Below are 26,825 nucleotides of genomic sequence, written 5' to 3'. Positions count from 1 at the left end.
CCGCTGGAACTGAGAAACCGACTGGGTCATGCCGCCTAGGGCCTTCCCGCCGCCCTCCTGGGGCGTCCGCAGGGGCGGCCACACGCCTTTCTAAAGCCATTGAAAGAAAGGCACCTGATGCGAATATTTTGAAGCTAGATATACTTTTTTTTTTTTTTTTGTACCGGGGATTGACCCAGGGGCACTGACCACTGACCACACCCCAGCCCTATTTAGAATTTCATTTAGAGGCAGGTCTCACTGAGTTGCTTAGCGCCTCGCTTTTGCTGAGGCTGGCTTTGAACTCGGGATCCTCCTGCCTCAGTCTCCTGAGCTGCTGGGATGACAGGCGCGCGACACCACATGTTTTAATTTTAAAAAGGGTTTCCCAGAGAGAGTTTTTCATGACTGACAAACCTGACCTACATCGTTAATGCTTGAATACTATACCGTGAAGAAAAATCAGAATTTTTGTACCTTCTTAAAATTTTCTTCTAGTTGGGTCGCGGTGGTGACCACCTGTCATTCCAGGCACCCGAAAGGCTGAAGCAGGAACATCAAAAGCTTGAGGGAATATTTCGGCAACTTAGTGCGACTGAGTCTCAAAAATAAAAAGTAAAAAGAGCTAAATTTATTTTTTCTATTTGCTGGTCATGATGGTGCTTGCCTGTAATCCCAAATACTTGGGATGCTTGAGGCAGAAGTATCATTTCATCCCAGGACTTAAGAACCATCCTAGGCAACATAGGGAGATGCACCTAAAACACACACACACACACACAACAAAAAAAAAAAAAAAAAAAAGAAAAAACCTAGTTTCTTGGGGTAGGGTATAACCTGGTAGGGCAAGTGCTTAGCAATCAACAGACTATGGGAATTTTTATGTTTCTTTTTAATGAATTCTGAAATTTGTTCAAATAAAATTCTGGTTTAGAATGTAAGAATTAAAATCTGAAGTTAAAGTTAATATTTGTGTCACAGGGTTGAATTTAAAGTATTTTGTCAGAAGATGGCCACTGCACAATTGCAGAGGACTTCCATGGTATGAGTTCTTTTATTTCTGTGTGTGTGTGTGTGTGTGTGTGTGTGTGTGTGTGTGTATAGATATGTATATGCATATGAGTACACACATGTATGGATTTTATTGTTTCTTAAAGCCTTAGGTACTTTATTTTTGAGGGTTTAATAATACCCGCTTTAAGAATAGAAGAAATTTGCTGGTGCGGTGGTGCACATGTGTAATCCCAGCAGTTTGGGAGGCTGAGACAGGCGGATAAAGAGTTAAAAGCTGGGCAGCAGAATAGAATAGACATTATGATTGCTGTATGTACAGACTATGGGTCCGATCTTGGGCACTAAATAAACAAATTACTTTAATAATCCATTTATGTGAGATTTGCTATCAAATGGCTCAAAATGAGAACCTTACTCAAAATGTGATTCTGCAATCTGTACAATCAGAAAAATGAGAAATTATACCCCAATTGATACAAATGTATGAATTGCCAAGATCATTGTAATGTCATGTGTAGCTAATAAAAAAAAAAGTTAAAAGCCAGCCTCAGCAATGGCAAGGGACTAAGCAACTCAGTGAGGCTCTAAATAAAATAAAAAATAGGGGTAGGGATGTGGCTCAGTGGTCAAGTGCCCCTGGGTTCCATCCCTGGTACAAAAAAAAAAAACAAGAAAGAAATTTGCTAAAATTTTCAACTAATGTAGAATTCTGTGATATATTTGGTATATTTCTTTACATTATAGGCTCAAATTTAATTTACAGTAGGTATTAATGAATGCTGTTCAATTGCTTTGATGAAATTATCGTTCATACCAGTCTACTACTAGAAAATATTCATGACTCAAAAATATAAAATTGTCATTTGGAGGATGATGCATTATAGTTAGCTTATATTAAATTAGTCAATGACTAAAGAGAAAATCTTATCTATCCCTGTATTATGCATTTACAGTTAATTTGCAAGGAGATTCTTAAGTACTTTTTGCATGTACCTTTATGCGGTTACTCTAGTACATCCTTACATTTTATAAACCTATTCCAATATTCTCAGGATTTCTAAACACTATGGGGAGGAATTCATAGGGAGAACATCATCATGTTTATGCAAAATTAGATCTGTTCTTAAGTGCAAGGAAACCTTATTTTCAATAAATGTAAATAAGATGTTTTAATTTCCTTTGAATTGTAGAGTGCATTGGTATTTCCCAGTAAGATATCAACTGAGCAGCAGTCTTTGGTATTAGTGAAGAGACTGTTAGCAGTTTCAGTATCCTGCATCACGTATTTGAGAGGAATATTTCCAGAGTGTGCTTATGGAACAAGATATCTAGATGGTAATGTAATATTAAGACTTTCTTTTAAACATGTTGTTGGCTAGGCTTGTAGTCCCAGCATTTTGGGAGGCTGAAGCAAGAGGATTGGAAGTTTGAGGCCCCCATCAGCAATTTAGCAAGATTATCAGCAATTTAGTGAGACCCTTTCTCAAACAAAGTTAAAAAATAAATAAAAACTGGGGATGTAGTACAGTAGTAAAGCACCCCTGGATACAATCCCCAGTACGAAATAGAAAAAGGTTTTATTTTGGCTTGCCTTTTTAAAAAAAAATATTTTAGTTGTCAGTGGACCTTTGTTTATTTATTTATATGCATGGTTGAGAACCAAACCCAGTACCTCACACATGCTAGACAAGCACTCTACCACTGAGTTACAACCCCAGACCCCTTGGCTTGCTGTTAAACTTTTTTTTCCTTGGTCCTGGGTATTAATCCCAGTACCTCACACATTCTAAGCAAGCATTCAACCCCTGAGCTTCATCTCCAGAACTTACAACTGTAACTTTTGATTTAGAGATTGTGATTTTAGTAGAAATTTTATTAATATAATTCATATATCCAATAATTCACAAATTTAAAGTGTACAATTTATTAATTTTAGTATGTTCACCAAATTGTGCAACTGTCACCACAGTCAATGTTAGAATATCTTCATCACCCCCAAAAGAAACTCCATACCCATTAAGTCACTATTGTCTTTTCCCCTGCCTTCCCAGTCATAGGCAGCCACCAATCTGCTTTCTGATCTATGCATTTGCTTATTCCAGACACTTCATATGAAAGGAATCCTATAATATATGGTCCTTCATGACTGGCTTCTTTTACTTAGCCTAATGTTTATGATGTCCATACATGCTGTTTTAAAAAAATATTTATTTTTTAGCTATAGTTGGACACAATACCTTTATTTCATTTATTTATTTTTATCTAGTGCTGAGGATCAAACCCAGGGCCTCGCATATGCTAGTTGAGCGCTCTACTGCTGAGCCAGCCACAGCCCAGCCCCCCCACCATACATGCTTATTTTGGCTTGCCTTTCTTTTTAATATTTTTTTTAGTGTGATTTGTCAATGGTCCTTTGTTTATTTATATGCAGTGCTGAGAACCAAAACCAGTACCTCACACATGCTAAACAAGCACTCTACCACTGAATTACAACCCCAGTAGCATATGTTAGTACTTTATTCCTCAAGTTACTGAATAATGTACCATTATTCATTGACTATATAAGTGGCTGTAACAGTTGAACATGTGGGTTGTTTTCTCTCTTTGGCTGTCATATATGACACCACATTCATGTTCAAGTTTTTTGTTTGGGCAACTAAATGGTTTTTGTTTTGTTTTGTTTTATTTTGTTTTTTTGCAGTGCAGAGATCAAAGCCAGTACCTCACACATACTAGGCAATTGCTCTGCCATTGAGCTACACCTCCACCCCTCTAAGTGGGTTTTAAAAAAGTATATTCAATACTTTTGAAAAAACTTACTTTTAAAAATTTTTTTCAGTTTCTCTAGTGTAATTTCACCTGACATTACATTTACAATGATGAAGTAAATAGATAAAAAACATTTTGGCCAGGCACAGTGACACAAGTCTGTAATCCCAGCAACTTGGAAGGCTGAGGCAGGAGGATCACAAGTTAAAGGTTAGCCTTAAAAACTTTGTGGTAGTGTATGTTCTTGTGCTATTTTAAGGCAATAAAAATAACATGCCAGTTTATACTATAACTCTGAGTTTATTTGTTTTTGATTTAGATCTTTGTGTCAAAATTCTGAGAGAAGATAAAAATTGTCCAGGATCAACACAGTTAGTGAAGTGGTAAGTAAAAAAAAGAAAAAAAAATTCCTAAAGATAAATAATGATTTTTCAAAATCACATTTTTATGTACATTAAATACCTTTCAGTGTTTAACCAGATTTTTGTGATTAACACTGGGTAACATTTTTTTTTTTAAATTTTTTTATTAATTTTTTTTGTAGGTGTAGATGGATAGAATGCCTTTATTTGTTTCTTTTATGTGATGCTAAGGATTGAATCCATTGCCTTACACATGCTAGGCAAGTGCTCTGCTACTGAGCTATACCCAGCCCCAACACTGGGTATGGTTTTAGCAGATCTTTGGATTTATGCATATAATTTTTCTTTTATTTCATGCCTTGCCGCAGTCTGGCTGGGCACAAAATCACGAGCCACCACACACCTTGTAGATTCAAACAGCAACTCTTTATTCTCGAACTCTCACCGGCACTCTACACACAGGTTCTGGGGAAATCCACGTTCTCGCAAAATCCACGTTCTGGGCAAAATTCACGTATTCCACCAGGCTCTGAATTCCAAATACTCTCTGAATCCCACGAGAACTCAACAGGAACTCAAGGTGCCTGAGGCAGCAGGATACGCCCTATTCCCAGCAGGGTACACCTTAAACCTAGAACGCCCTAAACCTAAGGAGTGGGATACTCCCTAAACCCAGATCCGCCCTGGTCCTTGAGCAAGGTCACCTTACTCAAGCATACATGCAATGTCACTGCAAATGACCTGGGTCCAAAGGCAAGCCCATTTCCACAATGGAGAGTCCTTCCTCTAAGCAACATGGGGTAGGCTGACAAGAAAATTTCGATGCATCATTCCTACTTGGCAATGGCTCTCAGCAATGCCTGAAATGAGGAGCTTCATTTTCTTATTATAGCTCCTCCAGATAGCTGTCAAATATGTTATAGTTGCCTTCCATCCCCATCATCATTTTATATTTCTGCCATATTGTTTCTTATGTTTTATCTTGGTTTTTGTTTTTGTTTTGTTTTTCTTTTTGGTACCAGTGATTGAACTCGGGGCCCCCTTAACAACTGAGTCACGGGCTGGGGATGTGGCTCAAGCGGTAGCGCTCCCGTCTGGCATGTGTGCGGCCCGGGTTCAATCCTCAGCACCACATACACACATACAAACAAAGATGTTGTGTCTGCCGAAAACTAAGAAATAAAATATTAAAACAAAACAAACAAACAAAAAAAACCAACTGAGTCACCTCCTCAGCCCTTTATATTTTTTATTTATTTTTTATCTTATTTATATACTATATATAATATATATTTTATATATATTAGTTGTAGTTGGACACAATACCTTTATTCATTTATACTTTTTAACGTGGTGCTGAGGATCAAACCCAGGGCCTTGCACATGCTAGGCCGAGTGCTCTACTACTGAGCCACAACCCCAGCCCTATATTTTTTATTTTGAAACAGGGTCTTGCTAAATTGCTGAGGCTAGCTTTGAACTTGTAGACTTCCTGCCTCATCCTCCTGAGTTACTGGGATTATAGATGTGCACCAACCTATTCATCATCTTGCTTTAAGCTCTTTGATAAGAAGGTTGCTTTGCTGAGCGCAGTGACACACACCTCTGATCTCAGCAACTCTAGAGGATCTCAACTTCAAAGCCTGCATCAGTAATTTAGTAAGAACCTGTCTAAAATTTAAAAAAAAAAAGGTAAAGGCCTAGAAAAAACATAGTTTAATGACAAAGAGCCCATGGCAGAGTGCTTTAATAAGAAATTTGGAGGCTGGAGCTGGGGCTCTGGTAGTGTGCTTGCCTTGCATCAATGAAGCACTGGGTTCGATCCTCAGCACTACATAAAAATAAATAAAGATATTGTGTGTCCATCTACAACTAAAAATATATTACAAAAAAGAAATTTGGGTATTATTTAGTAATGAGCTAGTATAGAAATTTATGAAAATATCTATTTTCTAGAAATGTATTTAATCTAAAATGAATTTTTGGCTTTTTTAGGATGCTAGGATGCTATGATGCTTTACAGAAAAAATATGTAAGTCTTTCAGTACAAATTTACTTCTATATTTTATATTCTATAAATTTAATAGGAATTGACATGTAGTAAAACATTAAATTAACTTGGGCATAGGCCAGTTTGAGTTACTGAAAAGTTTGAACATTTGAATATTTTAAAGCCTAATCTTCAACTCATTTTAAGCCTAATGTAATTAATACTAAAGAAATTTTGCCAAGCTGGTTTTGGCTAATTAATATTCATTGGTACTAATAGCACATACTAACTTAAAGAATTAATGAATTTATAGTCCATTTATTAGTTTCACATGCATTTTACAATCTTGTTTACACTAATAATTTAATAAATTATTTCTTAATTAGGGTTCAGAAACAAATTTCCTTGGCCTCAAGATGTAATTCAGTGACAGGGTGCTTATCTCATATGCCCTGGGTTATCTCAAAAATGAAGTAGTTCATTTTTCTAGTTCAATCCCAGTACTACAAATAAATAATTTATTTTTTAGAAAAAGATATTTATGAAGCTGGGGTTATGGCTCAGTGGTAGAGTGCTCGCCTACCATAAACAAGGCACTGGGTTCAATCCTCAGCACCACATAAATGTAAAATAAAGATGTTATGTCCATATAAAACTTAAGAATAAATATTTTTTAAAAGATATTTATTTTTTACTTGTAGTTGGACACAATACCTATGTTTTATTTATTTTATGTGGTGCTAAGGATCGAACCCAGGGCCTCACACATGCTAGGCAAATGCTCTACCACTAAGCCACAACCCCAGCCCAACAAATTCTAAATTAGTGAAATTTTAATGAAGTTTTTAAAAATAGACTAAGCCTTTTTACATATTTAATGTAATTTTATACTACATCTATAAAGAGATCCAGTTCTAGCAAAATTGTGAGGGTGAATTTTTATCCATAGTCCCTAACCTTTCTCATGCAGGCATAGTAAATATTTAGTGCCTACTATATGCAAGATGCATATTCTAGGTAGGACCAGGGTAAGGTAATAGTGGTCGACAAAACAAAGAGGGTCCCTTTTATAGTAGGAAAATAGTCAATAGATACTTTGCAATAGTGTTAGATGCCATTAAATTTTTTAGGAAAAGTATGTGATAAATGTAGAGAACATACTTTAGATGGGATAATCAGAGGAACTTCTCTGAGGAAATGACTTTTGAACTGAGACCTGAATGAGAAGAAATCAGCCAGACATTGATTTGGGGAGAGAATATTCCTGGATGAGCAGCAAAGAATTATAGAGCAATTTGAGTTACAGGAAGAAAATGAGAGTCATAATGACTGGAAAGCAATTATGCCATGGGAGAGAATGGCATGAGATGAGCCGTAGAAAATAATTTTGAGTCTGAGCATTCAATGTTATATAGGTAAAGAGTTTGCATTTCAGGGGCAAAGAAAAGTCATTGAAGATTTTAAATAGAAATATAACATCATTTGATTTATGTTTTACGTTGTTTAAAAATCTGTCTACTGTTTAAAGAATATGTATAGAAGGAGAATAATGTTGGGAGTAGGAGGAATAGCACTTAGGATATTACTATAGTAATGATGAGAACTAATGATGACTTAGGATGACAGAAGAGGAGATTCAGAATAGATAAGGGAGTAGAACTGATTAGATTGGTTGATGAATTGGTTATGAAATATAAGGAAAAAATTAGAATCAATGATGATTCTAGATTTTTTGGTAGATCAGTTAGGTGAATAATTTCTATGATTTTTTTGTTGTTCTTGTTCCTATGGTCTCCAAAGCCTGTCCCCTTTATTAAATGCATAGGACCCTGAGCTCTCTTTGCTCTTTTCACAATCAGTACTTAGGGACTGTGGTTATAACTCAATGGTAGAGTGCTTGCCTAGCATTCATGAGGCCTTGAGTTTGAGCCCCAGGATCCCCTGACCAAAAAATCATACTCATGTTGCTAACTTTTAACATGTTGTTCACAATATATATTTTTCTTCTAACTGGCAGTAATGTCCTGTTTTTCTTAAAACAATTAAATAATATGCTGACATGAATTTCAGCCATCAGTAAATCTAGCAGAAATAGATATTTTGTGGAATAGAGAAGCATAGGTAAAGTGTTGCCTCAGATATGATATAAAGTTGTATCTTTAATAAATAAGAAAGGTTTTTTGTATTTGTTTTAGATATTTTGATGCTAGAGATTGAAACCAGGGCCACTCACATATTAAGCTTTTGCTCTATAACCAAGCTACATTTCCAGCTCCTGAATTAGTTCACAGAATTTTTGTACTCCATCATGAAAAACTATTTTATAGGATACAAATAAGGTTTTTGTTCTTTGTTGTATTTCAGCTAAGGATGGTGGTTCTAGCTGTAAGTATTTTTAAGTTGTATATTATTTTTTTAAAGACTGTCAATTTAGCCTGGCTTTATTAATGACACTAAAACTATGAATTGCTTATGTCACTTTATTCAAACAACTGATCTATTCAATGGGAAAAAAGTAATAAACTAATATTTTGGGTGGTCATTTTTGTTTTTGTTTTGCTTTGCTGAGTTCACTTAATACTTTTACTTTAAATGTCCAATTTACTTTTTCTTGAATACTTAACCTCAGATAACTCAACTATAAATTATTTTTAAATAGGTATACACCAATCCAGAAGACCCTCAGGTGCGTGTTCTTGAGTTAGTAAAGAAACATAATGCTTCTAATATCAAAAATAACTAAAAGCTACAATATATTTATATTTTATGCTTTTAATTGTGCTTTAATCAACATGTTTTGTATGTATTTTCATGTTTAAACCTTGTAAAGGTCTTCTGAAGTGAGTCAGGGCCTGTATCATTCTGTTTAAACAGATAAATACAGTTACTGTGCGAAATTATGTAACTAATCCTAGCCCACAAAGCTTACAAACTATTAGATATGACCTAAATTGCCTGACTCATTTAATTACAATATTCCTTATCTGCAATTATCAAAAGACATGAGTTTTGAGAAAAAATGAACTCATCCTTAAACTTTGACTATTCATCTCAATTGAGGCACATCTACTACAGTTAAAGGAGAGAGGCAGAACAAGAAATGAAAGGGAAAACGAGAAGATAAGAAACGAGGGAACGACTGAATGCATTTTTTTAAATTTTTTTTTAAAGAGAGAGTGAGAGAGGAGAGAGAGTGAGAGAGAGAGAGAGAGAATATTTAATATTTATTTTTTAGTTCTCGGCGGACACAACATCTTTGTTGGTATGTGGTGCTGAAGATCGAACCCGGGCCACACGCATGCCAGGCGAGTGCGCTACCGCTTGAGCCACATCCGCAGGCCCTGAATGCATATTTTATAGTAGTGCCTGTTCTTAGATTTTGTGAGCACTTTCATTTATTCATCATAGCCTTCATGTGGTAATTACGATTATCATCTCCACTTTATAGATTAGGAAATTTAGGTACAAGGTTTCTTGTCCATGGTCTCTAAGTGCTTAACCATTACATTACAGGTGTTAAAATATAATGTTTCACACAGTCAGGGAAAAGCAGATTTAAACTTATTTAAAAAACAAAGATAGGGGGCTGGGTTTTTGTGGCTCAGTGGTAGAACACTCTCATGCATAAGGCACTGGGTTTGATCCTCAGTACCACATAAAAATAAATAAATAAATTTATTTTTTTAAAAAAAGAGAACTGTTTCCTTTCTTTATGTGAGCACTGACACGTAAAGAAAGCAAAGTATTCCAAGCTTCAGGAGGATTAGGAATATATCTTCTCTGATATTCATGCTGGCTATCAATGCTTAATATACGCCCATAGTGACAAAGCACATGATTTGGGCAAAGGATATAAATTAGTTGACTGGGGCTGGGGATGTGGCTCAAGCGGTAGCGCGCTCGCCTGGTATGCGTGCGGCCCGGGTTCGATCCTCAGCACCACATACCAACAAAGATGTTGTGTCCGCCGAGAACTAAAAAATAAATATTAAAAATTCTCTCTCTCTCTCTCTCTCTCTCTCTCTCTCTCTCTCTCTCTCTCCTTTCTCACTCTCTCTTAAAATAAATACATAAATAAATAAATAAATAAATAAATAAATAAATTAGTTGACTGTTCAGAAAACTAACTAATTGTTCTGAAAATGTTTATTACCATATGTTTTATAGTTGTGTACTTTTCTATCAGTAAATAAACAACTTTACTGATGTACTAATAGTATTATTGAATATTTAATGTGTGTCAGGAACTTTATTAAGGGCTTTGTATAAATTATCCCATTTGATAAAATTTACCATTACCAATTAGCTAGGTATTGTCTCCAACCGTTTTTTAGGTTGGAAAACAAAGTTTAAATGGCTTGCATATGGTTACAGTATAGTAAAGATTTAAACCTTGTGCTTAGTGTATATCTTAGTTCATTTTCTATTGCTGTAACTAAATGGCAAAAATGGGATACTTGTAAAAGAATAAAGGCCTAGTCAGTTTATAGTTCTGGAGACTTGGATCTAAGATTGAGGGGCCACATCAGATGAGGGCCTTCCTGCTGTTGGGGACTCTATGTTGAATCCTAAGGTGGCACATGCATCAAATAATGAAAAGAGACAGTCTCATGCAAGAGACAGAGTCAAACTGTCTTTTATAACAGACCAGCTCTGGAGATGATCTATTAATCCATTAACCCATGAATGGACCAATCTATTCATGAGGGCAGAGGCCTCGTGATCTAATCCCTTTTTAAAGGACCTTCGTGGTCCCACCTCTTAATACCTCAGGTTGAGGATTAAATTTCAGTTTGAGTTCTGAGTTCTAATAGTGACTTTCAAACCATAATAGTTGTTTTCTTTTCTTTTTTTTTTTCATCTGATACTGGGGATTGGACCTGGGGCCACTCTAAGTCCACCACCCTTTTTTATTTTTTATTTTAAGACAGAGTCTCACTAAATTCTGAGGCTGGCCTTGAACATGTGATCATCCTGCCTCGGTGTCCTGAGTTACTGGGATTACAGGCATATGCTACCACACCTGGCTATGGCAGTGTCTTAATGTTTTATGCTGCTATAGCAAAAATACTTGAAATTGGAAAATTTATAAGAAAAGATAGATTAATTTTTTGCAATTCTGGAAACTGCAAAGTCCAAGATCTAGGGGCCACTGGCATTTGATAAAGGCTTTCTTGCTGCATCATCACATGGTGGAAGATGGAAAGACAGGAGAGCATGGGTCAAAGAGACAAAGAAAGGGAAGAAAAATCCCAAAGAGACAGAAAGAGGGGGGAAAAAAAAAAGCTCAAACTCTCATCCTTTTATCAGGAACCCACTGCCACAATAGATGAAACTTTTTTACTACGATGAAGGTATTATTTGCAATATGTCCTGTGATAACAGCATTAATCCATTAATAAAGGCCCTCTGGACCTAATTCTCTCTTAAAAATCTTACCTCTCAGCACTGTTGTATTAGGGATTAAGTGTTTAATACAAGAACTTTGGGGAACACATTCTGTTGAGGTATTATCTCTCTCTTGCCTGCTTACTAAAGAGTTCTTAACACTTGATACACATAACACATTGCAATGACTGGGAGAATTAGACTGAAACTCAAAATCCAGATCATAGGGATTGACTATGAAGACTTGAGAGTGTCAATGGACCAATAGGGGTCAACATGTTGGAAAAAACTGTTAACTAAATGTTAAGAGTCATAAAAAAGCAGTATATAACCATTTGGCAGCCACAACTATGTACCAGTTACATAATGGCAATGTTTTCTATTTAAGACAATTTCAGAATGTTACCAGTTTAAGTTCAAGTACACAAAAAGTGGACCAATCATGGACTTTATAAGGTACTGTTCTGTAGTTTTTTTTTTAATTTTACAGATTATTTGTTCATTAATACTATAAAACTAAATTTCAGTATTAATTCTAAAATTTGTCAAACCCCTAATTAGCCACCAAGATGTGACTATACAAATGGAGTAGTGACTTGGAGTGGCTACAAAGAAGATTATATAGCTAATTATATACTATTTTCAATTGTGAAGAGGAACTTGAGTGATTAGAAATATAATTAAAATCCATCATTTCCTTTAAACACCTTACATAAAATGCATATTACATAAAATTAACTGTGGGATTATAATAATGAGATTAATAGTGATATTAAAAATTTTATAATAGTGACATTAAAACACATTTTATAGTAACTTTCAGCTTAACATGGTGCTATAATTAGAGTCTCAATTAGTTAAAATGTGAAGTTATGATATTAGAAGCCACAAGTTTTGTGAAAGAAATTAATATCTGATTCTCTTCTAGTAAAAATCAAAGCAATGAATCTAGCATGTCATCTGCTGATACCAAGAAAGCAAGTATTCTCCTCATTCGCAAGATTTATATTCTAATGCAAAATCTGGGACCTTTACCTAATGATGTTTGTTTGACCATGAAACTTTTTTACTACGATGAAGGTATTATTTGCAATATGTCCTCTTTTAGTCAGTACCTGTGTGCTATACCATTATTAAAACAGTTTGGGTACCATTCCAAATGTTTTTAGCACCTAAATTTTTATATATTTTTTGAAATTATAAATTTTGCATATAACAGCATTATTTGAAAAGGAAAGATTTGAAAAAAATAGTCTTTCGCTTTCATTTTTTTGTTTTGTTGTACTGGGGATTGAACCCAAAGCCCTCTACTATTGAGCCACAACCCTTGCCCCTTTTTATTTTTATTTTGAGAAAGAATCTCACAAAGTTGCCCAGGCTGGCCTTGAACTTGTGATCCTCCTGTCTCAGTCTCCCAAGTTGCCAGAATTACACTTCTTTAAATATATAAAAATATACACTTTTCTAGTGATAGGAACATGTTAATGTATAACTTGCCTCATAATTAAGGAAATAAAACAGTGATATGCCAATTTTCACTTATCAAATTGGTAAAATTTGTAAATCCTTTATTGACAAAGGTGTGGGAAAGCAGGTACTTTTATACCTTCTTGAGGGAATGCATATAAGTGCAACATTTTCAGAAGAAAATTTGGCAGTATCAAAATTTTAAATTAAAAGATCTATAGTTAGAAAAAAATTTGAGAATATACTTGTATATGTAAGACTACATATTTATAAGAATTTTCATTATAGCTTTGACTAAAAGAGGAACAAAGTGGAATCACCTTGAGTGTCCTTTCTTAGGTATGAATAAATAAATTATGGTACGTCTGTAGAATAGAATACTGTGCAAGTGGTAACAAAGGATGTTCTGGCAAATTGTCTAAGAGAGATTATTAAATGAAGAAGGCATGGTGGCATATGCCTATAATTCCAGTGGCTTGGGAAACTGAGGCAGGAAGATCAAAGCCAGCCTTAGCAATTTAGTGAGGCCCTAAGCAACTCAGTGAGACCCTGTCTTTAAAGTATTTAAAAAGGCTGGGGATGTGGCTCAGTGGTTAAGTGCCCCTAGGTTCAATCCCTAGTACCAAAAAATAAAAAATAAGAACTAGGAACAGAATGATATGTCTCATTTGTTTTTTAAGGACATGCATTTCCTAAAACCTGTGTAAATATGAAACATTCTTTTATTACATTCACAATGTTTTGTAGAACATAAGGTAACTATAATAACAACATTTAGAAAATACTAACTCTGCCAGTTCTTTTCTGAACATTTTACAATGCTTTAATTTGTTTTATAAACAGTGAATCTATGAGGGTAGGGAACTTATTTTCCTCATTTGACAGATAAAGAAACCAAATCAGGGATGAAAAATAATTTGCTAAAAGTTACACAGGGTGCTCGCTTCGGCAACACATATACTAAAATTGGAACGATACAGAGAAGATTAGCATGGACCCTGCGCAAGGATGACACGCAAATTCGTGAAGCGTTCCATATTTAAATAAATAAATAAATAAATAAATAAAAGTTACACAGGCATGGTGGCCCATCCCTTTGATCCCAGAGACTCAAAAGACTGAGACAGGATTGGAGCTGTAGCTCAGTGGAAGAACGCTTGCCTAGCATGTGTGAGGCACTGGGTTGGATCCTCAGCACCATAAAAAAATAAACAAAAAAAAAAAACATTCTGTCCATTTACAACTACAAAAAAAAAAAAAAACTGAAGCCAAAGGATCACAAGTTTAAGGTCAGCCTCAGCAACTTTAGTGAGACCCTGTCTCAAAATAAAAATAAAAAGAACAAGGGCCAAGATTGTGGCTCAGTGGTAGAATGTGTGTCTGGCATATATAAGGCTCTGGGTTTGATTCCCAGCACAACAAATAAATACATAGAACCAAGGATGTAGCTGACTAGTAGAGTGTCCCTACCTTCAATCCTAGGAAGGAAGGAAAGGAAGGAAAAGTTATCTTTAGGAAATAAAATGTGCACAGGCCTGTGCAGTGGTGCATACCTGTAATCCCAGAAGCTTGGGAGGCTGAGGTAGGAAGATTGCAAGTTCAAAGCCAGCCTCAGCAAAAGTGAGGCAGTAAGCAACTCAGTGAGATCCTGTCTCTCAATAAAATACAAAATAAGACTGGGGATGTGGCTCAGTGGCCAAGTGCCCCTGAGTTCAATCCCTGGTACCAAAAAAATGTGAATAGTAGGAGGATGACTTTGTATTTTTCAGTTTAAGTCCTTCCATGCTCTTTGAAATTTAATCTGTATGTGTATTTTAATAGTAATAAAACTTTTTCAATCTTGTTAACAGGACAGTTTATACTTAACTTTTTTGCAGTTACACCCCCAGACTACCAGCCTCCTGGTTTTAAGGATGGTGATTGTGAAGGAGTAATATTTGAAGGGGAGCCTATGTACTTAAATGTGGGAGAAGTCCCAACACCTTTTCACACCTTCAAAGTAAAAGTGACCACTGAGAAAAAACGAATGGAAAATATTGATTCAGCTATACTATCACCAAAACAATTGAAAACACCACTTCAAAAAATCCTAATGGACAAAGATGATTTAGAAGATGACCAAGAACATTATATAAGTGTGAGTGTTTAAAGAGTTACAAAGTACAATAGTAACAAATGTTTGACTTAATTCTGAGAAAGGAATTTATTAGCTTTCAATAATATTTGTATGAGTACTGTATTATCATCATAAACTCAAGGTTTGAAGGGACCTTAAAGTCTAGGTCTGTAGTTTTAAAATTTTTTACCTTGGTCCAAACATTATTCTTAGAATTTAAAAACACTATTCTGATTAAAGTCCTGGAGGCCCAGCCACTCATCACCTCACCTACTCTGGAAATGTACTCTGAGGAAACCCCAAGGGTTATAGGGCATAATTTGAAAACCATTGTACTAGTCCAGTTCCCCAACTAATGATAGAATCCTTTCTACAGTATCCCTACTAAGTACTTGTATAGCTAGTACTTTAATTTTTCCAGAGCCTGTAAAGTCACAGTCCTGAAGCATCTTAGAATTCCTGCAAGGCAGGAAAAGTGTCTTGTACATTTTATAATCCTTTAGTGCCTAGCATTCAGATTGCATTCTCAGTATTGGTTGAGTGAGTGGGAAAAATATAAAAGAGCCTTTTTGGTTGCCTCATTCCCAGCAAAAGTGAAAGTCATCATTACTTTATTCTTTTCAAAAGTTAACATTATGTCTAATCTTACCTCATGTTTTCTTTCATTCAAAATGATGACTGTAGTACTTATGTACAAAGGATCACTATTCTGAACTAGGCTCTGTGGCCACATCTGTACAAATAGAAAATTAAATTTTCAACCAATTCAAAGAAGAAAACTTTTTCCTAAAGCCTAAATCCTAGTCTTGCTTTAAACACAAATATGGCTGGGATTTTTGTAGCATTCTTTAAAATATTTGTATCTCTTTCACATATGTCACAAAGGGAACAATAATTATAATTTGGACTTTAAACCTGTTGATATATCTACCATACCATGACTGAGCTTATCCTTCATTAATAACTTCCTGAGGAAAGTTGAGGCATATTCAGAGTATATCCTAACATTGTATGAAAATTCTAGAGGGCTGGGGATGTGGCTCAAGCGGTAGCGTGCTCACCAGGCATGCGTGTGGCCCGGGTTCAATCCTCAGCACCACACACAAACAAAGATGTTGTGTCTGCCGAGAACTGAAAAATAAATATTAAAAAATTCTCTCTCAAAAAAAAAAAATTCTAGAGGTACAGAAGTGATAGCATATTGTACAACATGTCTAATTCAGTGCTTTCAAACAATACATGTAATAAAATTTAAAGGTTCTTGGAATCATCATGCATTTTAGTGAAAGTTGTATATTTTTATCATTTGTCCTTAAAGCAGTCTTTCAAAGTAAAGAAAAATAGTAGTACAAAGTAAAGAAAAATATATTGGGCTGGGGATGTGGCTCAAGCGGTAGCACGCTCACCTGGCATGCGTGCGGCCCGGGTTCGATCCTCAGCACCACATACAAACAAAGATGTTGTGTCCGCCGAAAACTAAAAAATAAATATTAAAAAAATTCTCTCTCTCTCTCTCTCTCTCTCTAAAAAAAAAATATATATAATATATGTATATATAATATATATATTTTGTTTGGATCAATAACTTGCCTTGTGATACAAATTCTAAGATTACTTTTATTTCTAGTGAGCAAAGTAGTACTTTTATATGTAGCCTTCACATAAAATAAATTTGTTCATAAATACTTCACAATTTTTTAAATTTCTTTTTGAAATATGTTCATTTTTTTCTTCACATAATTATGTAGGATGATTTTGATTTTGAAACTAAAATGGAAGAGCAGAAAAAAAACTCTGGAGTTTCTGAAGTTGGAGGTAAGAAGTTAACAAAAATGTAGATTAACTATTAATTCAATTTTATACCACTTTAACATTTTTTTCCCTTACAGAACCAAATTTAGTTTGTGAGGAAGATGAAATTATGAGGTGTAAAGAAAGTCCAGATCTTTCAATTTCTCATTCTCAGGTATAAACTTTATTAAGTTCCATCTAACTTTTAACTTGTTTGTTTTTTAAAGATGGTTGCTTATGGGGCTGGGGTTGTGGCTCAGCCATAGAGCACTCACCTAGCACATGCAAGGCACTGGATTCAATTCTCAGCCCACATAAAAATAATAAATAAAGGTATTGTATCCAGCTACAACTAAACATATATATATATATTAAAAAGAGATTGTTGTTTATAAGACTATTTGATTTTTCATTATTTCTCAGATATTCTATTTTCTGGGTCTTTTAGAAAATAAGTATTTAGAACTTGTTAACAAAAACTGCCTGTTACATGTTGAAAATTTTTTAGTTTATTACATGATTTTGTTTAAATAAACCTTAAACTATTCATAGAATTTCAGAGCTAGATAGAATCTTATGCAATTATTAATTCCACCCTCCTTTGTATTATATATGGACTGTAAAATACATTTTTTGTTGCCTTGGAGCAGAACATGTTTAATTTTGTTTTTCATGTAAAATACAGTGAAATTCTGAAATAACAGATTTAGATCATATGAACTTGGAAATAATGGATTGATGATTAATTACCTACGTTCCTTTATCTAGCTCCTTTCTCAAATTGGAGTGAGCTAAAGTTCATATCTTCTGGAAGGGTAGTGCTTCGTGATCATTTGAGCGGTCTCAGTTCAGTACATTGTCAGTTATGCACAGTGTCAGCTTACTAACTTTACTTTGGTGCCGTTTGTAACAGTATAAGCCAAGTCAAAATTATTGATTTTCATTAACTTAATATAATAAGCCCCTAAATTTTATGTGATTGAATTTTAGACTCCATTTTATTATGATATGAAAGTATTTTGTTATGTTATATAATTTTATGTAACTTATTTTTTAGGTTGAGCAGTTAGTTAGTAAAACATCTGAACTTGATGTGTCTGAAAGCAAAACAAGAAGTGGAAAAGTCTTTCAGAATAAAATGGTAAATGCCTTTTTAGGTTTTAGGTTTGTTTTCCATTCTAACCTTGTAATTTCCCCCCACATATGAGTTTATTTTACTATTTCATTTATTGGAATATTTTTAATATGTACCTATTATATGGCAGGTACTTTACTAGATGCAGAGGATATAACCTAGTTAACACATAGTTCCTAATTTTAGCTGAAAGTTTGGTAATTGGAAGCAAACGAGAAATGATATAGGACTATCATAGAAATCTTAATAGAATACATAGAAGCACAAAGGAAAGAATAGTTAATTTTACTGAACGTACATTAGAGAGGAGAATCCAAGAAAAACTTTGAGAGTGATACTCTTGTTCAGAATCTCCCAAGGGAATTTCGTAAACTATCAGAACATTCCCATGTTCTGTCTTATAAATTGATTGTATTTTTAATGACATACAAATTAATATTTTACATACATAAAAGATTAACATATATATATATATGTCTTGTACTAAATGAATGTCATGTTCTTAAGCAAAAATAAAATCAGTTTTAGTTTTGTGTATGAATTATACTAAATAGGAATTTACATTTGAACTGGGTACTGTGGTACATGTTTAAACCCTTTTACTCAGGAGGCTGAGGCAGTTGTGAGTTTGAGACCAGCCTAGGCAACTTAGTAAGACCCTCATCTTGAAATGCATATGTGAATGTGTACACCTTTAAGTTACTCTGAAGGTTAAGGGTAAAGAAAAAGCATTTTGTAAAATATGAAATAATATATCCAAAGTTGGGGTACTCTATCAATGGTGTGCTAGAACATTTGTTCCCAACCCCTCATCTGGTAATATCATGTTGGTAGCTTGATATTGGACATGAACAGAGTATTGACTGATTGGAAATCAACAAATGCCTCAGGGTTTGTTTCTGGCACATAGTTGGTGGTTAAACCTTTACCAGAACACCACTTATTATGGTGCCCTTTTTAGGAGTCTTTTTCTCCCCACGTTCTCAATAGGAAGTTAGAGGCTGGGGATGTGGCTCAAGCGGTAGCGTGCTCGCCTGGCAAGCATGCGTCCCGGGTTCCATCCTCAGCACCACATACAAAGATGTTGTGTCCGCTGAAAACTAAGAAATAAATATTAGAAAAAAAATAGGAAGTTAGAATTGCTGATGAAAACAAGAAATAAAGAAATGCCAAGAATTTCTACTTCCAGCAGCAAAATGTTCTTCCTAGCCAGCTTCCATTTAGGATGAGTATCCTTCACTAGGATATAAGGAGCGAGGCAAACATTTTACAAAATTAGTAGGCAAGATTTTCTTGTAATATAACGTTAAGATACTTTAAGGATGGGGCAGGGGTTGTGGCTCAGTGGTAGAGCATTTGCCTAGCATGCATGAAGCACTGGGTTTGATCCCTGGCACCACAAAAAAATAAACAAATAGGGCTGGGGATGTGGCTCAGTGGTAGAGCGCAAGCCTAACATATGGAGGCCCTAGGTTCCATCCTCAGCACCACATAAAAATAAATGAATAAAGGTATTGTGTTCAACTTCAACTAAAAATTAAATATTAAAAATATAAATGAGTGAAATAAAAAAACTAGCCTCTCTCCTTTAAAAATAAAAATAAATAAACAAAATAAAGGTATTCTGTCCATCTATAACTAAAAAAATGTTAAAAAAAAATAGATACTTTAAGGACATAAATTCATTTCTTCAATTTCACATGTTTTGGAGATGAAGTCTTAGGATACTTGTAATTTTGAGAATCATGGCTGAATTGGGGCTAGGAAATGTCAAGAAATTAAAATATGTGATAACAAATACATAAAGGAGGTTATCATTGGGAAGGATTATTCAAGCATGAGGAAAGAAATATGTTATTTTAAAGAATAGTATTATGTCAGTTAATAATTTGCCATCTTCCAGTATTCATTTTAATAACTGTATGTACAGCATTATTCACAATAGCTGAAAGATAGGAAAAATCTAAGTGTCCAGTAGCAGATGAATGGATAAAATGAATTGTCTTAAATCCTACAAAGAAATATTCAGCCATAAAAAGGAATGGAATTAACCGTAAAATGCAATAACTTGGATGAACCGTGAAAATATGATGTCAATTGAAAGAAGCCATTCACAAAAGTTCACATATCATCTGATTCCATTCATGTTAAAGTCACAATTGGGAAAGCTGTTGAGAAAGAAAAGCCTTAGGGCTGGTGGGAGGATAGAGGAATAACAGTATTAACTGAAGGATCTAAGGGCTTCTTTTTTTTTTTTTTTTTTTTTTTTTTTTTTTTTTTTTTAAAGAGAGAGTGAGAGAGGAGAGAGAGTGAGAGAGAGAGAGAGAGAATTTTTAATATTTATTTTTTAGTTCTCGGCGGACTCAACATCTTTGTTGGTATGTGGTGCTGAGGATCGAACCCAGGCCGCACGCATGCCAGGCGAGCGCGCTACCGCTTGAGCCACATCCCCAGCCCCTAAGGGCTTCTTTTGAGGATGATGAAAATATTCTAAAATTGTGATACGGTTGTACAACTCTGGATACACTTAAAATCATTTAGTTGTATCCTTTTAAATAGGTTAATTGTATAATATCTGAATTACATCTAAATAAGGCTGTTTTTTTTTAAAAAAAATGCATGTAGTCATTCATTTAAAGAAAAATCAACTATTGGTTGCTCTTTGAGAAATAACCAATTAGTAATTACTCTATCTTTGTGGAGGCAAATGGAAATCCACCAATAAAATCTTCTAAAGAAAATCGGAAGAGAAATCAACCTGAATCTGGGAAAACAGTAAGTCTTATGATAATGTTCATACCTATTGTGAATAAAATTCAACCTATGTTAAAAAGCCAAGTATCAGAATATCACTACTATAGATTAACATAATAAATTTGATCATGGGGCTGGAGTTGTGGCTCAGTCGTAGAGCGTGCCTAGCATGTGCAAGGCCCTGGGTTCAATCCTCAGCACTACATAAAAATAAATAAATAAAGATATTGTGTCCAACTACAACTAAAAAATAAATATTTAAAAAATTTTGATCATATCCCTGAATAGACCTCAGAGCTCTGATATTCAAATCTTGTTCAAAAATATTTTGTTCTAAAAATGAGGTGATTTTAAAATAAGATACAAGCCAGTCATGGTGGCACACACCTGTAATCTCAGTGATTTGGAGGCAGAGGCAGGGGATCACAAGTTCAAAGCCAGCCTTAGCAACTTAGTGAGGCCCTAAGTAAGGTAAAGAGACCTGTCTCAAAATTAAAAGGGTTGGGGATATAGCTCAGTGGTAAAGTGCATCTGGGTTTAAAAAAAATGTATATATATATATATATATATATACACACACACACACACACACACACACATATACACATATACATACACACACACACACACACCCCACCCCACACATATAATCAAATAAGATGCAGTATTTCAGTGTATTAATATTTTACACATAAATAGCTATTGTCTCATTCCATGAATGATTTAAAGTTATTAGAGAAGTTTATAAAATAAATAAAATTGGTGTCAGGAAAAATTTGAATAGAATGAAAAAAATGACATAATATCCAAGTCATGTTGTTTATATGGAACTGAAATTGGATCACAAATTTGTCTGAGCTTTCTACAGATCAAAACTAAACTAGAAACTTTAGAAAGTTACCAAAAAATATAGCATTTTCTAGTATCTCAGGAGAATGAAAACTTTTCTTGACCTAAATTTTATATAGTTGCTGCATAATCAGAACTTTATTATACCAAATCAGATAATGTATTTGTCTTTTTTGGGATACTTGCTCATATTTTTTCAACTAAAAATTTTCATACCATTAGTAGGTTAGAATTAGACAACTAAAAACTTAAAGATTATTTTTTTTAAATCAAATGTTAAAATTAGGGTAATATTAAAGGCTGGGTACAGTGGCACATGCCTGTAATCCCAGCAACTCAGGAGGCTGAGGCAGGAAGATCACAAGTTAGAGACCAATCTTAGTAACCTAGTAACACCCTCAGCAACTTAGTGAAAACATATCTCAAAATAAAAAGTAGAGGGCTGGGGTTGTGGCTCTAGCATGTGTGAGGCACTGGGTTCGATTCTCAGCACCACATACAAATAATAAAGTAAAGGTCCATCAACAATTTAAAAAAATGTTTTAAAAAATAAAAAAATAGAAAGGACTGGGGATGTGACTCAGTTGTAAAAGCACCCCTGGGTTCAATCCTCAGTTCCACACATAAAAAAAGGTAATATCGGGCTGGGGATGTGGCTCAAGCGGTAGCACGCTCGCCTGGCGTGCGTGCGGCCCGGGTTTGATCCTCAGCACCACATACCAACAAAGATGTTGTGTCCGCCGAGAACTAAGAAAAAATAAATAAAATTCTCTCTCTCTCTCTGTCCCCCACTCTCTCTTTAAAAAAAAAAAAGGTAGTATCAAAATATACTTGATTAATACTATTTTCAATTTACATAACTTAAGAATGAAATGAAATAACCTGACAATCAATACATTTGGTTCTTCAGTTTTTCCAGACGTATTAAGCCTCATTTTTTGGCAAAATCATAATTAAATTTGTTATGCATAGTCCAACTTTTCCCATCAAAATCAAACTTCAATAACTCAGGGGCTCTTATTAGTAATTTCCTAATTCATCTTTCCATTTACTTAAAAGGGTATACACTAGGGACAGGTATGTATGTAGCTCAATGGTAGAGTGTTTGCTTGGCATTCACGAGGTCCTGGGTTCAATTTTAAATACCACACGCACAAAATATGTGTGTGTGTGTGTGTGTGTGTGTGTGTGTATGTCTAATTTCTAGCAGGCACTACTAAGTACCAGAAGTACAAAATCAAGACATGATTTAAATCTTACAGAAGTACCAAGGTAGAAGGTTTTTGTATTTGTAAATTAAAATATTTTCCCTTCTCATCACCCCAAAATGTTTGACTGTTTTGAGGATACCATGTATATCTATCTTCTAACCTCTATGACAACCTTAATGAAGATCTTATACTTTGAAGGTATTTACTTTTCAGCAGCCATCAGATATGTACTTATAAGCTGGGCACAGTGGCAATTGCCTGTAATCCCAGCAACTTGAGAGGCTAAGACAGTAGGATCCCAGATTTGAGGACAGCCTCACCAAGGCCCTAAGTAACTTAGTGAGACCTGGTCTTAAAAATTGAAAAAGGTCTGGAGATGTAGCTCAGTGGTAAAGCACTTCTGGGTTCAATCCCTATTGGCCACATACACCCCACAAAAAAAGATGTACATATGTCAGTAATACATTTTACCTTACTTTTAAATAACCTAGGTATCCTTACCATAATTGAAAATAGTTATGGTTGATATGCTAGGTATTTTTTTAAAAGAAACCTTAGAGACATGACAAAAGATAAAGACATTTACACTGGAAAGTATTCTAAGTAGTTTTCTTCTTTTGACAGGTTCTCCATCACTTTGATTCTTCTAGTCAAGAGTCAGTGCCAAAAAGGAGGAAATTTAGTGAACCAAAGGAACATATGTAAAAATTACTTTTTCTACTACATATTTGCAAAGTTCTTCTCAACATTTAAATTAAAAGACACTATATTAGTATTTTAAGGTGTATTTTTCCTACCTCTGAACATTTATATGTAGTTTTAAGAAGTTCATTCACTAAAATGAAGTTTCTAGCTAACTATTGTATTGTTGTCTTTAATCTTAGTAAACCTGAGATAAATTCACAAAAGTACAAATACCATAATTATTCTGTTTATTATCTACATGATATTGATCTACCTTCCATTTTAGTGAACAAAAATATATACTGTTAAGCCCTCTAAAGCCATTTTTGAAGCAAATAATGTTTATTTTCATATTAAAATTTTATAGGGATTCACTTTTTAGCTATGTTAAAACTACCATTTAACTGGATGTTTGTCATTGTGTTGTTATTTAAACAATGTTTTTCAATACTTTGAAATAGTGTATTAACATGGTAATATATAATGTACAATTTAAAATTCGGTACTTTACCTATTTTTTTTTTTACATTTTTTTACTATAGGACAAAAAAGATGACTGGTTTTTAAAGACTGATATTTTTACCAGCATAAATAAAATGTTGTGCAGTATGTAGGCTCTTTCTTGGCTCCAATTTTTATTTAATTAGAAAGTGTTTACATATTAATTTTGAGATCATTTCGTTAGATATTATTTTGCAACAGTTGAGCACACTTCATAGAACTTTTGAGTGGTAGTGTGAAAGACTGCTTTTAATAAGAAACCTGGGACCTAGTTCCAGTCTTGCGATTTCCTTTCCCTTAGAAAAAGAAGAGTTAAGTCTGTTAGCCTCTTGTAATTTCAGCGGCCATATTCCAAAAACATTCATTGGCTATGGGCTTGTCAGTAACAAGCGCTGAATAGGGAATTTTGGTATATAAGCCATGCTAGGAATGTGCCCAACCTGTTAAATGTAAACCAAATAAACCTCTATAAACCGATTCAGATCAGTTTTTTTCTGGGAACAGTCAGGTTAGGGTTAAGCTATCAGAAAACAACCCAATTTTAAAACGTTTTACTCGGTCTTAGCTTTATTGCTTGGATACCAATGCTTTTCATCCAATTGTCCCAGTATACGCTACTACTCTTAACACACCTGCTACATTGAAAATGCCCAACAGAAACCTTTTACGATTGGCAGCTCTTGTTAGCTCACTGGACGCTTTGATTGGCCACTTTAGTGGGTGTGGGGAGCGCAGCTCTCTTTCCTCTCTTCTACCAAGGTTCCTTCATTGGATTGACCAGCTGTCAGGTTGAACCCAAACCTGCCTCCTTTTGGTGATGTTTGTCTGGATCGCAACAATAGCCTGGGGAGAGCCTCCCCTCATAAGCTCCGATTGGCTGGAATCAACCTTGGGGGTTTCTGATTGGTCCAATGAAGAAACACCAAGGTAGGTTGCCTAGTGATCCTGAGGAAGCTGATGTGTTATTCCCTTTCTGCATCGAAGGATCAGGAAGTTTGTGCTCTCTGCGTGGCTGAGAAGTTTTTCACCTACTAGGACGGGGGTGGGGTGGGGAAAACAGGTGTCCTCCTGAAATAGAGCACAAGCTGCAGCCAGAGTCCAACTGTAACCCAGGGGTAACATCAGGTAAGCAACGGGAAAATTAAATTTCCTAACGTCAATAATTTTTTTAAAAAATTTTATGGGGACAGGGTGGTTTTAAATATTTATTCATTTATTTATTCTTGGCCATTTGTTTTTTCATGTAGGATTTTTAACTAGTAAATGTTCAAGGGAAATTGATTCCTCAAAGAAAATTCCCCTTTATTTTTCATCCCTGAAGGTTTAAAGTTTCTTGGATTGGGTTAGGAACTAATCCCAATTCAGTGCCAGAAAGAGTTAGTGCCCTAAAGCACTTATTTTATGGTTCTGTTCCTCCTTTATTCTTCTCATCTCCCATCAAAGATTATATTTGAAATATACTTTTGTACAAAGGATCTTTTGTAACTCACTTCATTTGTATTTCTATTTTAAATGTTCTCATGCATTTCTGAGTATTCGTTTTAATCAGTATATATTTATTGAGCAGTTACAACGTTAAAGACATTGTGCTAGTTGCTATGGAGAATATAAAAACCCAAGAAGACATTATTCCTGCCCTCAAGAAGTTTACAGTTGAGAGACAGCCATACCAAAAGAGAAACTATATTAAATACTTTAAAGGAAGTAAGTATAAATAAAGTTCTGTGAAAGTACAGCGGAGTGAACGAACAATTCTGGCCATGGGGCATATGGGTAATAGAGAGAGGTTCACTTAAGGCTTCCTGGTGGGGCAGTAGGTAATTGAAGAATGGGTAAATATAGAGAGGAAGGGAAAAGGGTTGGAATCCCAGCAAGACAAAGGAGCAGAGGCAGAAAAAAAGCATGAGACATATTTGAGAAAAGATTTGACAGCAGTACATGTTAAGAGTATTGGGAAATATTGCTAGAAGGTAGAACCAGATCTAGTCATTAACAATTCTTAAATACTATTTTTTCTTTTGATCTGAAAGATACCTTAATATAATGCCTGATTTTTAATATTTATTGTATATCATCTTCAAAACTGACACCTAGATTTGTATAAAGTAAAATAGGCTAACTTGTAAACTTTACCACAGATGATTTAAAATTTTTAAACAATTGTAGTGCATGGTATTAAAAAAAAAGATATGTGCTTTGATTTTTTTTCCCCAATATTGGGGATTGAGTCTAGAGCCTTGAACTCACTAACTTAGTACATTCTCTAACACTGAGCTATATCCCAACACCCCTTTTTTTGTAAATGAGAAAGAATTCGCTAATGTTTTAAACATTTTTGCTAGTGTTTTTTGGTAGCAGCTATTTGTGTACTCCCAAGATGGCTAACTAGGGCCATGTGAAATTATTGCACATGATTTTCTGAATGTTATTCTCTAGCCTAGTGGTCTCCAAAGTAAGTGCATGAAATAAGTCATTAGGGTACAGGAAGAAAATATTAAAACACATATTTCTATTTATTTTTTTCTCGTTTTTTATTTTCGGTTTATTTGCGTTTTATGATATAGTACCATTGAATGTTTTCAGAAATTAAATAAATTATTATGTTCGTTTAGATGCTGAATGCTCATCTTTTTTTGCTATTTTGTCTTATTTAACGTGGGGATCCATCTTGTGGAAGAAGAGTATCACTGGACATTTCCTCCTGAGTTATAGTTTTATGCATAAAAAATAACCACATTTAAACGGTGATCATTTCTATAGGACTTTAGAATTATTGATTTGATTTCTTGTCATTGCCATCTGGTAAAACAGTTGG

At 34.6% G+C, this 26,825-nt stretch overlaps 2 protein-coding genes across 3 annotated transcripts in view; both read left to right on the top strand.

The window, feature by feature from the left end:
- Positions 1-988: 988 nt before the first annotated feature.
- Positions 989-23,530, top strand: HORMAD1 (HORMA domain containing 1; the record flags this gene model as incomplete). Its single annotated transcript, XM_081308185.1, has 14 exons — positions 989-1,021; positions 2,184-2,328; positions 4,082-4,145; positions 6,120-6,156; positions 8,479-8,499; positions 8,774-8,800; positions 11,891-11,958; positions 12,431-12,582; positions 14,847-15,106; positions 16,834-16,900; positions 16,975-17,051; positions 17,934-18,017; positions 20,715-20,786; positions 23,450-23,530. 14 exons carry the CDS (start codon positions 989-991, stop codon positions 23,528-23,530), a joined length of 1,188 nt encoding a protein of 395 aa, XP_081164311.1.
- Positions 23,531-24,965: 1,435 nt separating this feature from the next.
- Positions 24,966-26,825, top strand: part of GOLPH3L (golgi phosphoprotein 3 like) — a 45,958-nt gene continuing 44,098 nt past the window's right edge. Inside the window, exons 1-2 of one of the 2 annotated variants that reach the window (XM_081307072.1) lie at positions 24,966-25,135; positions 25,578-25,714. The gene's annotated coding sequence lies outside the window, so the exon portion shown is untranslated. The remainder of the gene's footprint in view (positions 25,136-25,577; positions 25,715-26,825) is intronic. The other variant, XM_081307071.1, reaches the window with a different exon arrangement.

The sequence above is a fragment of the Spermophilus citellus genome (assembly GCF_964194105.1).
Source record: "Spermophilus citellus genome assembly, chromosome: 9".
Taxonomy (NCBI): Eukaryota; Metazoa; Chordata; class Mammalia; order Rodentia; family Sciuridae; genus Spermophilus; species Spermophilus citellus.
This window is presented reverse-complemented; position numbering and strand designations above follow the sequence as displayed.